The sequence below is a fragment of the Martes martes genome (assembly GCF_963455335.1).
Source record: "Martes martes genome assembly, chromosome: 7".
In the NCBI taxonomy this organism is placed as follows: Eukaryota; Metazoa; Chordata; class Mammalia; order Carnivora; family Mustelidae; genus Martes; species Martes martes.
The window spans coordinates 42,533,530-42,546,652 of NC_137894.1; the positions used below are offsets into that span (position 1 = coordinate 42,533,530).

At 34.3% G+C, this 13,123-nt stretch overlaps 1 protein-coding gene across 1 annotated transcript in view; it reads right to left on the bottom strand.

Annotated features, from left to right (window-relative positions):
• Window positions 1-611: 611 nt before the first annotated feature.
• VPS13C (vacuolar protein sorting 13 homolog C) overlaps window positions 612-13,123 on the bottom strand; it is a 191,705-nt gene continuing 179,193 nt past the window's right edge. The window contains exons 80-83 of the mRNA XM_080807819.1: window positions 10,443-10,531; window positions 4,286-4,409; window positions 2,868-2,948; window positions 612-2,548 (exon numbers count right to left, since the gene is read on the bottom strand). Coding sequence (XP_080663945.1) covers window positions 2,447-2,548; window positions 2,868-2,948; window positions 4,286-4,409; window positions 10,443-10,531 — 396 coding nt within the window. The 3' untranslated portion in view covers window positions 612-2,446. The remainder of the gene's footprint in view (window positions 2,549-2,867; window positions 2,949-4,285; window positions 4,410-10,442; window positions 10,532-13,123) is intronic.

The following is a 13,123-nucleotide window of genomic DNA, read 5'->3' on the forward strand; positions in this document are numbered from 1 at the left end:
TTTGTATGAAACTTTGGTCAATGCATCTTCCAATACTTTGTTCTCTCTTATTTTAATGCCCCTGCTTTTCTACAGTCCACAGCATGCACCTGTTCTTCCTATTGCAAATCTGGTACTGTAAGAGCCTTCAGATTCGTAGTCTGATCTTCTAGTAGAGGGACTGGGGGGAGCAGAGGGGAGAGAAACAGACGTGGTGGAAGCCTCTCCCACTACCATGCAGTTTAAGAAAGATTCTACAAGGCCACTGAAGAATCTTCAAGCCAGTCGGTTTCCTGTCTCCAGGAATGGGCCTGTCCTCATATCCTTGCCATACACCATCAGTGATGGAGAGAAACCATGGAAGGCATAAACCCAGTGCAAAGCAGCCAAGGATTTCAAAGCGTGGGAGCAGGGTCCTTGTCAAAGATGTCCCCTTGCACTGGTGACTTTCCAGAGATCTCCAATGTGGTAAAGGGGCTCCACGAAAGCCTTTCCCTAACTAGCAATTTTTAAGCACTCCATAAGCATCAGTTTAACTCCCCACTATTACAGGATTGGGAGAGGAAAAGGGAAAGACATAGAAAGGAAAGGTAAGTGTTATTTGAATATTTAATACAAACCCACAAAGTTTTCACATTTGTAAACAACGCACCAAATATTTTATTTCTCTCAGTAGTTCATATGCAAGTAATTGATTCTCAAAGCATTTTTAAAAAACACAAAAGACATCATACTTTACCAATGAATTATTTGTCCCAGGGGAGTAAATCAAATTAAAAAGTTACAAACATTTGTAAGTTTATTTTTAAGCGAACTGAGATGATGAATTTATGGACTACAAAATTTTTTGTTCAATGTTTTGTACACGCCATCAGTACAATATGGTTTCTTAAATATTTAGGACATTGTCAATAGCTGTGATTCCTATGAAATATATAATCCAATATCTCAAATTCCTGATTAAGTCAGCTTTAAAGACACAAAAAACCAGCACATTTGCTATGAAATTCTGCTTACCATGCTCCCTGTATTAAGTTGTGATTAACTACTGATACAGAAATTCTGTTTAAGGCTAGAAGTTTCATATATGACACATTCCTTTAAAAAAAAATAAATGGTGTTGCAAAGGCAAAGCCCACTATAACTATATCAGAGATGAAATATTTAGATTATCAATTATTATATCCTTCTTTCAGAGTCTACATTAATTACCAATTAGGAAAAATTTAAAAAGTTTTAAGGCTGGTCTTAAAAAACATCAATAAAGATAGAAGAAACCTGAGCACATATCAACAAAATCAGAGCAAACTAGGTATGTCCACATCTTCATTTTCATCATTAATTTAGTGATTTGAGATAAATGTCATGTTAAAATCCAGGGGTGAATGTAAAGATTCAGTCAAGGAAATCAAATACTTCAAAGCATTTTTTAAAAAGCTTTTATAGGCAGTACTCTCTGATTAGCATAAGTGAGATATGGAAAGGACAAAAATAATACTGTATTGAACTGATTCTCATAAGTTTGCTCTCTCAAAGGACATGCTTACCAGGTATTTTCCACAGTGTTGTTATATATGCCTAATTTTATTTATATATAAAATAACTAAAGATTTTTCATTCTTCCTAATAAGTATTTAAAATACATTTCTAGGTATGCAATAGGATTACATCTTAGTGTATGATGCGCTTAAAAATCTTTCAATTTATAAAAAAACAATTTCTAGAAATATAAAAATATTGAGCTTTTCATATTTCTGAGTCTTGAAAAACATAAAGTACAATATTTCCATATATTGGCAAGTTATATTTGTGCCACTTAAATTCATTTCAAAAGAGCATGTAAATAATTTCAGAAGTTTTCCAAAGGCTACATTACAGAGCACAGACCACAGACATTTTCAGATTTGATTTTCTGTATGTTTTTATATCCTAATGCAAGGAAGAAAAATAAGCAGCAAAGTTAAACATGTTTTTATTACCAAAAAAATAATGTTTTCATGAAAAGAAAATGGAAGACATGTCATCTCTTCCTTTAGTGGTTTTTGTTCAATCAATTATCTGATTTACCAAAAATATGATCTCAGTTCAATTACTGAATGAATTACCTTTAAATAAAATATCCAACACTTGTCCAAAGGTTTGTCCAAAACCTCCTAAAGAACACTACTCATTCTAAGCTCTTTTCTTGTTCTTCGGTAAAAACTTTAATTAAAAACAGGCCCCTTGCCCTTTGCTTCACAACCTTAACATTAATGCAAATTTCACTCTGAGTTTCAAGTAATATTTCTTTGAGGGCCTGACCCACTAAGGGGAGAAAATGGAAAATCCAATACCAGTCATCCTAGAACAAAAGTTCTAAAACCAAAGGATTGCTTGGAAAATTCTTGTTAGCAAGAAAGGAAGAGTGATTTATAGACAAGACCGATGGTTGGTATTTCTCCCAGTAGCAGCCCCCTTGGATCTGTGATTAAAATGGTATTTGGGGCCTGAGAAGTTTCAGTGATGATTGCTTCATCAGTTTTTGCTGGTGTCTCATTGACCATGCATCATCAATGGCATTACATACTTTCTGTAAAATAAAATATTTAATATGAATGGTAAAGACAAGTACAGGCTTATACAGAGGAGAAAGGCATAAAAGCAAGAGTTGGAGATCTCCACACAGCCCTGACAGAGAAGAACAAGAATACATAGTCTATATGTGTCATGCAAAATAAGACCCTTCTACCCATAAGCCCACAATATATTATTTTAAGCTCACATATCCATCCAGAGTTAAAACTGGAAAAGTTTTTGGGAGAAATAATGGTTAGTGTTATAACAGATTTTTTAAAAAATCTTGCAGCTCAAAAAACAAAAGGGGGAATTCTTTAAAGTAAATTGTTTACCTCTGCTGTGGTGGTGTCTCGCAAGTAAATGTTCCTAAAACCATGACTGGCCCTGTCTTTTTTGTGGAAGAGACCTTGCTCCTGTTTCAAAAGAAATGAGAGAAAATATATTATTCTGGGGAAGAAAAAAAAATCATATCCTTTAATTGGATGTTCAAATGTCAATCCTATTTTATAACCAACAGACTAACTAAATATCCATACTCAGGTATGATAAGAACTAAATCATTTTGGTACAGGATAGTGGCTCCATGTGGGAGCTGTTAGAATTTATGAAATCGGATGAGTACACATCTATCTGGATAAAATAATGGCTTTCTACAGGCTATGATAAATAGCCTACAGAAACACCACTTGATAACTCACCACATCTGACAAATCAAAAAACCCTTCCTTCATTTTCTTGGCTGATAGATAAAATTCTTATATAATGTAAAACACATTGAGTCAATTCTCACCACTGATGTGAAAGAAAAGTGACAACTGAATATATATGCAGAGTGACAGAGTCTTCTCTGGTTTGAAAACTATGTTTCATATATCAAGGGGGTCTTTCAATTTTGACATTTTACAATGAGGTATGGCTGAAATGCAAAATGGTATTATTTTACAGTTTCTCTTCTTTGTAAAATTCTATGAAAAGAAAACATTAAGGATAATAGTACCTGCATCTTTAACTATTAAATTTTATGATAAATGTCTTTTAAATAGTTTTGGTAAACAGAGATAATATCATTATTGTTTAGGAGAAAATACATACTCCAAGAATGACCATCCTCAGAATGACAATTTGTAGTTTTTTTAAAGGGGTGAAAACAAATTTATAATATATCATATATGAAAAAAATAATACATTTCAAAGTAAAGTGAGCCTGAGAACTAAGCAAAGGGTAGGGGTACCATTCCTGGTAATTACTTGCTACGTAATTACAAGTTCTTCTTTAGAAAATGATGGGAAGGAAAGACATGAGAGTATTATCATATATTTATACTGTACTAGTATCCTCTAAGTACCAAATGCGACAAAACATGACTGTTTTAGATATATTTATAATCTCCTAAAAGCCTAAAAAGGCATCTAGGATTACAGCAAAATAGTTACTCATGTGAAGTAAAAAAAACAAACAAAACTGTATTTACTAATGCTTTATTCTACCTAAAAGGAAGCAGCAACATCCTAATTTTTTCACTGGACACTTGACACAATCAAGGACTATCAAAAAAATACAGTGCGGAAATAGATTGATTACACATCTTTCATTACATTTCACCATATTCTAATAATAGTAATAGAATCATCATCATAATGATGATCCTTCAAACACTGTGTAGTTAACTGTAAAAGACAGCCATAAAGAATTGGTTTCCACTCATTTAACAAAGTCTTAGCTCTAAACATGTGATTCATGTTTTCTTACCTTGAATGAAATTTTTAGCATGTTTCCATGGACACTGGGAGGAAATACAAAATCTTCAAATGGACACTGCCAGTCTATGGACATATGGCCTAGGATTTCAACTTCACTTATACACAACACTCGCCTATTTTGCAAAAGGAAACAAAAACATGCAGGTAGTCATAAAGAGTTAATTATTCTAATATTTCACTGCTGGATGTCATAGGCAGTACTCAGTAAACAATATAACCTGGCACTAAAAAAAAAAAAAAAGTATGCTTCACATTTAAAAAAAAAAAGTCTAGTTAACTGTCAGAAAGCAAATATGGCACCTACCAACTAACACAGCACACTTTCAAAATTCCCCTTCTGCCAGTCTTGCAAAATTCAGAAAAGTGTCATTTTTTTTCATTGACCGAAAAACTGAAATCATCTTTGAAACACATAAGGAACAGGCTGTACTCTCATCTGGGAAGCAATAAAGGCAGAAGCCCCCTGAAAATGTTTTACTTGGAAAATTATTAATTGCTCTTTACTGTCAATCATTTTTGCCTTCCAGTCAAGAAAGAATGTGCAGGAAATGTCACAAACCTCAAATGTCAGCAAAGATTCACTTTAGGCCGACTAATAAATATCAGGTTTGAACACTTTAACAGTAATGTGCTATATCACACAGTGAGTATCCCATTTTACTCAATAGCAAAAAGAGGAGGAGGGGAAGGAGAAGATGACGAAAGAAAAGGAAAGAAGAAAAATCACAAAATCCTTAAAGGACATCTACATTGATTTCCCAGTGTGTGATTCAGATTAATTACTTGATATAACCATACCTGATTCTGAAAATTCTATTACAGAAAGCGTAACTAGGAAAGTAGAGGACCTGTTAATTCTACAAATATCCAGGGTGCTGGAGAAACAAAGAAGGTAGGATTTCTGCTTGAGAGGCACTCCTAGGTTAGAAGGGAAATAAACATGTAAATATATCCGACAGCACAGTGAGATGAGTGCAGAAGCACAGTGTGCAGAAAAATTCTTCTGGAGCACCAGAAGGAGGGACTGATTATGTGGGTAAAGTATGTGGTATAAGAGCTGACTCTTTTTTTTTTTTTTAAAGATTTTATTTATTTATTTGACAGAGAGAGAACACAAGTAGGCAGAGAGGTAGGCAGAGAGAGAGAGGAGGAGGAAGCAGGCTCCCTGCCTAGCAGAGAGCCCGATACGGGACTCGATCCCAGGACCCTGAGATCATGACCTGAGCTGAAGGCAGAGGCTTAACCCACTGAGCTACCCAGGCGCCCCAAGAGCTGACTCTTGAAAGAAAGGAGTTCTCTAGGTGGGAAAGGGCAAAGATAGTCCAGACAAAGGGAGCAGAGCAATGACATATCGAGGAGTATAAGAAAGGGAAGGTTTGGGGCGCCTGGGTGGCTCAGTGGGTTAAAGCCTCTGCCTTCGGCTCAGGTCATGATCTCAGGGTCCTGGGATCGAGCCCCGCATCGGGCTCTCTGCTTGGCGGGGAGCCTGCTTCCTCCTCTCTCTCTCTGCCTGCCTCTCTGCCTACTTGTGATCTCTCTCTGTCAAATAAATAAATAAAATCTTAAAAAAAAAAAAAAAAGAAAGGGAAGGTTTGACGAATGTAGAGGTCTGTAGCTGGAACACTAGATCTACAAAGAGGTGAGAAAATTAGCTTAGTGTTAGATCTTGAAGTTTTTTTGTGTGGTTTGTTGCTGTTGTTGCAATTTTAGTAAATTTTGACTTTACTCTATAAGCAATGGGAAATTTCACAATCAAGTTTCCTATTTTAGCACCATGGACCTAGTGGCCAAGCAAGGAGAAGTGGGACAGACACTCAAGGTAGAAAGCTACTATGATAGTCCAACAAGGAAACAGTGAGAACCTCAGTTAAGGCAGCATCTGTAACAAGGGGGGAGAGCAAGCTAGATTCTAGGTGCTTAGAAAGTAGAGTTGATTGAACTTGGTGACTGATGGAGGGTGGGGATGGAAATAAACCCCTGCGCCTTTAGTTCTCAGCAGAGGAACTATGGGAATTTAGGTCTGACTTAGACTGCTGTGTACTGCAGGAAGTTCAGCATCCCTAGCCCTGGCCTACAACTGCCAATAGTGCCTTCTCATCCTTGTGACATCCTTTAACCCCATGCCATATTCCAAATAGTCTCTAGAAGAGGATTCCATTCCTTCTGCCTCCTGTTCCAGAAAAGAATCCCAAGAGCTGAGAGTTACAGATAACTATTACAAATCACTCTGTCAAATGCAAATTCACCATTCCCACCGTCTTTAAATTCTCTTCTCTTGACCATGCCAAAAATAATATTGTTCTCCTACCACCCTAAATTTCCTTCATTCTCTTCCTCCTGTTCCACACTTACTGGAGCTTGTGAACTGTGTGTATATGTGAAAGGCTGCAATAATGAGAAATAAAACATTCATACTTTTAAAGAAATTAGTAATCTTCCATCACATTAATGATAAAATCTATACCCTTCAGATGTCATGAGCAGACACTTGTGACTTACTTCACCTCCCAGTGCTTCCCCCACCAACACTCTACTGTCCAGCTATTTCAAATGATCTTACTGTTTTATCCCTCTGCCTGCTATTTACATGTATGAAAACTCCATATTCTGTAAGACACAGCTCAAGGACCTCCTCCCTAACACCATCCCCCTGGCACCTTGTTTCCCACCTTACTGAACCAAGAGATTTTCCTCTGTCTTCAGAGTCTCTGTACATCACTTTATCTTAGCACCTAGCACACTGTGATGTCACTCGTAATGTATAGGTCTTCCTTTAGGTAAGGAGGAGACAGAAGATACCACTTTTACCTGTGTCCCTATTTCTGTCAGACATTGACAGTGCAATGGTTGGAATGTTTATATCTTCCCCCAAAGCATACTTCCAATCCCAACCCCAATGTGATGGCATTAGAGGTGGAGCCTTTGAGGTGATTAGATCATGAGGGTGGAGCCCTCATGAATGGGAAAGATACCCTTATAAAAGAGGCCTGAGAAAACTCCCTCACCACTTTGCCATGTGAGGACACAGCAAGAAGACGGTCATCTATGAACTGGGAGGGAGCCCTCACCAGACACAGAATCTGCTATCACCTTGACCTTGGACTTCTCAGCCTCCAGAACTGTGTGAAATAAACATTTGTTGTTTAAGCTGCCTGCCTATAGAATTTTTGTTATAGTAGCCCATAGAGACTAACACACATGGTTTAAAAAAATGTCTATTCAGAGAACAATTTCCTAATGAAGATTACTAAAATAAAATACTAAGCAGGAGTTAGGACCAACTAGTGGAGATATAGCCTAATAAATTTGGGTCCTGAGAACTCATTTTTTCCTTCTAAAAACTTATAAGGAAAAAAATTCAGACCAAATTTTGGATGAATTTCAATATGGAAAAAAAAAGTCCTATATATTGGAAAAATCAAAAAGTAATCATAATAGTAATAATACATTGGGTAAAAAGGGCTAATATTAATTTATAAAATGTTACTTAAATTTAGTAAGAAAAAGACCAACAATAATAAAAAATGAACAAAGGATATGAGAAAGCAATTCATGGAATAGGAAATATACATTGATGATGAATGTATTAAAATGTTTATACTCATTAGCAATTAAATAAATGCTAATTAAGAAAAAACTATTTTCTGACCATTATTTTAGCAAAAACAAGAAGGTTTAAATGATAGCACTAGTCTTAGCAAAATTCACAGGATAAAGGGCATTCTCTTATACTGTTAGTGGTATGGAAAAAAAAATCAATGCAACTGTACTGATAAAACAAGTTGGCAATATATAAAAGATTCTCAAAAATCTTCAGTTTTTAAATCAGCAATTCCACTGATAAGAACTCATCCTAAGGAAATAATTATAGAAAAAAAAAGACAGCTGTAAAAATGTGTTTATAATAATACAGTATTGGGAAGAAAACACTGAGTATCAAATAGGAAGGTAACATTTGAATAAGTTAGAGTATGTCCATAAAAACAATATTACAGTCATTAAAAACCATATTGTCTAAGAATATCTAATGGCCTGGGAAGATGATCATAATACACTGTTTGGTGAAAAACCTAGGCTGGTTATATATACATAATGTATTTTTTTGTACACACAGTTTTCACAAAATACATATACTGCAGCTGGCTGTAGAAATACATAGTTTTTATAAAATACATATACAGCCGGCTGGTGAGATTGCTGGTAAAAGCTATTTTTAGGGGTTATTATAATTTATGATTCAAAAGAGGACAGTTTTAAGAACGAGAGGGATAGCTACTAATAATTTCACTGGGACAAAAAATGCAAACTAGCTCTGTCCTAGACAAACCACAATATATGGTTACTTTATTTTCATCCTTTAAATTATTGCCTTTATCAGGGGTGGGCAAACTATAGCCTGTGAGCCAAATCCGGCGCATGACCTGTGTTAGTAAATAAGATCCTACTGGAACACAGCCATCCCCCATTCATTTACATACTGTCCATGACTGTTTTCCCACCACAAGGGCAGAGCTGAATAGTTGGGAAACACCGTATGGCCACTGAAGCCTAAATATTTACAGTCCAGCCCTTTAAAGAAATTTTGTTGACTCCTGACCTGTATTATCTACAATGAATAAGCGAAAGTCTGGCAATGAATGAGTTATGTTTTTAAACACCAATTTTAGAAGAAATGCTATTTTATGTAATCATTAAAGGTAAAACAGGTCAGCATAATGATAATTACCTCAATCAAAGAATTTCCTATTAGAGTCTTCTAAAGCTACAGGGAGACTAAGTCATTGTACTGGTCAGAAATATTTTACTGCCTTCCAAAAAGCTCTGTAAGTGACTAGATTTAAAATTACTAAGATTTTTTGTTCTACCTGAAGAAAACCCAGATATATAATGTGTACAATAATAGTCCCACAAAATACCTAAATCAAACAAGTTCTAAAGTATTAAGTATAGGGGTGCCTGGGTGGCTCAGTGAGTTAAGCCTCCGCTTTCAGCTCAGGTCATGATCTCAGGGTCCTGGGATCAAGCCCTGCATTGGGCTCTCTGCTCAGCAGGGAGCCTGCTTCCCCCCCATTCTCTGCCTGCCTCTCTGCCTACTTGTGATCTCTGTTTGTCAAATAAATAAATAAAATCTTTTTTAAAAAATAAAGTATTAAGTATTACCAGAAACAACAACCCGCCAAAACCCCTAACTGATTTCCATCACATAGTGTTGAATTACATAAAAGCTATACAATTTTTAAATGAATTAATATACTGCCACTTGCAGCTAAGTACAACATATGATACAAATAAACTCTGTTTTTGGCTTAGTTTAATAGATAAAATATAAAATTATGGGCACAAAAAATAAATGATTACTTGTCCAATCAGTAAAAACCACTTTTTAGATTGTCTTGTGAATATTTTTACTTAATGGCAAATCATATGACTAGTTAACTCCCTGAAAAAGCTTGTGGTTTAAGTCAGAATCCTGTCATTCTAGTTTTCCTTTTTCTTTTTCCCACCCAAATATATTTTGATGCAGTAGTAAGGAATCTAATACAGATTTTCGCCTACCGTAAGTACTCTTAGTCCTATGAAATACATAACTTAGAAGGTTTTGAAAACTATTAACATATAATAGTCACTTTGAAATAAGTGATATAGGAAAAAATCTCAGGCAAATTAACCTAGTAGTTTAAGTTCTTTTATTTGGAAAAATTATCTACCACTCCCAAGACACTTAGAAAAAAATTAGAAAAAACACACAGAAATAATACCACCCTTAAAAAAGGTATGCTAATCATCTAAAATAAAACCTAGTAAGAAAAAGTGATTCATGAATTCAGTCTCCATAGCTGGATTTACAGTTCACATGCAACAGTATGACTACTACACCTATGAGGTCCATTCTAGACTCCACTCAGTAGCTATGTAACTGGGATAACCCCCTAAGCCATACAGAGTCTCAGTTTCAACATCTCCAAAATGAGAGTGTTGGAACGGATAACCTCAAAGGACCCATCTAGACTGTATTTTTGTGATTTAAAGACAATGAACATTTTACAATTTAAGTATAGTTCTCTAAATCCTCTGCCATTTAAGTTTTCAAAATTCTTATCATCTATGTAGTTTGCATTTGGAAAAATGTCACTTGAAGTTAATACCTATTTGTAACCATAAGAATTGTCTTCTTGCTTCCAGAAATAGCACAGTGGTATCGATAAGTCTCTCCTTCTAACTTTTTGATACGATTCTGAAAAGAAAACAAGACTCAAGATTTGCATAGTACAAGCATCCAAATAGTATTTCCAACACTATATATTAGTTAATTATAGTAACAGTGCTAGTTAGGAAAAAAATTATTAGAAACGAAAGCACAATACTGGCACATGAAGCTAGAAAAATATTCACAGCATATTCATAAACTAACTTCCACTGTGCCTTAACAGACAGATCTGTATTAAATGCTTACTAAGTGATCTTCTGATAAAATACACCTCATCCTGTGATAACCCAGGTTTAAAAATATCTAGCAGAAATAATCACAGATTTTCATTAATGGAATATGAACATACACTTATATAAGGTGACATTAACATTACAGGGCTTCTTAATCTCTGGTCCATGGAAGGACTCTGAGAAGTCTATGAACCACCTAAAATAGCATGTAACATTTTGAAAATGTGGTTCTGCAACTTTTTTCAGAGAATGGTTCATATTTTTCAACAGATTTTTTTAAGCGGTCTGTGAACCTTCTCAGAGGTTAAGAACCACTGATTTACACAGAGATAGATATACACATAATAAAATTCCAAGATAACTGATATTTAGTGTTTTTGAGTATTTGGTCTTATAGGTTTAACATGCATGAAAAGTACATGTATGTAACAAATTATATTCTTGATAGAAAAGAAAACATAACGTCAATATTAACACAAACATGAAGAATTTCTAAGATTTCAAATAGCTGGCACAATTTATTGCTAAAGACAATAAACAGGCATAAGTAATTCAAGTATAAATAGCAGCACATTAAAATACATTTATTTTCATTTCAACTACCTCCAAACTATTGTGATTTGAATTAGCACACATTAAAAAATGAATGAGTTATTTTTTATAATCAATGCTAATGAAATATTGTTGACATTATCTATAATGCATGATTAAAGATAGATGATATAATGTATATGAAACTACAGAACATAAACATACCCAATAAATAAGACTGAAACATTTATAACCAAGAATACAACATCAATATTATTAAAAGGATAACATAATCAATAATAATCACAAGCAGAGAAAGCACATTTGTTGTTATTTCAATGCTCACATACACATTTTTTCAAAAATCTTCGGTTCAGTCATTCCTTGACAATTATGAAAGGCAAGGAACACAGAAGATGAATCCCCAAAGAAGTGGGATCTCATCCTCAGAATGAGTCTTAGAGAAAAGTGGGATTTAAGTCACTTGTTTTACATCTTGTCTGTGAGAATTAGCTAAAACCTTTTAACATTTATACCTTAAGTTGTTTAATGAAGAGAAAATGGGAAATGAATAGAACAATTCAGTACATTTATTTTCAGCTTTGAAATTTAAATGTTAAAATATTTAGATCTGAGATGCAGTGTAAAAGAAATACTACCCACTCTCCATCTTGTAGGCATTTTCATTAAAGTTCTCAGGCTGTTGTGCTTTGAGCCACTGAAAGCTTTTAAAGCATAATTTATCATCATACTACACTACAGAAACTGTTTTCAGCACGATTAAAATCCACTACACTCTGAGATCAGATTAAGATATTCAGTCACTGATGGTAGCAGGAAACCAGATTAGCTGATAAAATATTCACTCTCCCTTCCCAAAATGCAACTTGAAGAATTTACAATATTTTAGCAAGAGCATTCAATATTTTCAAGTAAAGTCTAAGGAAATAATACACGAAAAAGCAATTTGTATAATGATGTTTATCACAGAATTATTACTGTTAGTAAAATAACAGAAGCATCTTTAATGCCAACAACTTGGAATGGTCAAATACATACTATAAAGTTACTTCAAGAGATGGTAATGCAAGAATTAAGAATGAAGCATTTCTATGAAAATGGGAAAATATAATTAAAATAAAAAAGTAATGAACACCATTTAAAATATTATAAAGTCATAACTATGTGAGCCAAAAGAATATTAAACAAAACTGGCTATATATGTGTGTATGTGTACATATATATGCATGCATAAACAGTAATTATCTTAGGAGAACAAAGGATAAGCAGTAAAGTATATCCTATGAAAACACAGTATATGATTTAGTAACTTTCAAAGCTGAGTAAAGAATACAGAGCAATACTCAAAGGAAAAAGAATAGCGGGTAAATGAAAAGATTCCCAAATATATTATTTAGAATGTACCCACGTTACAGTAACAGCTGGGAGGACAGAATTTTACACTATAGTGCTCTTCAATATTTACATGTTTTGTTATATTTGGTCCTTTAAGGACTGAAGTCTTATTTCTTTTGTATATCCAGCACAGCTTAGATAATCAATAAATACTTCATATGTAAGTGATTATAGTAAGACAGGCAAGGAATGAAATAGCCTGAATTTAACTATCCATGTGTATCCTGTCACCCATGGAAAAAAATTACCAAGTCCTCTCAGTAATGTACAACCATTCTATTTTTTTCCCATAACTATAATAATATATTAAAGTTTAAAAGGCTGTCTGATATCACAACAAAAACTAATAAACCAGACAAGATATATTTAGCTAAAATAATAAAAAGTTACTTGAATTTTGTGCTTAGGAACATGTGGTTGTAAAAAGGGAAATCACAAG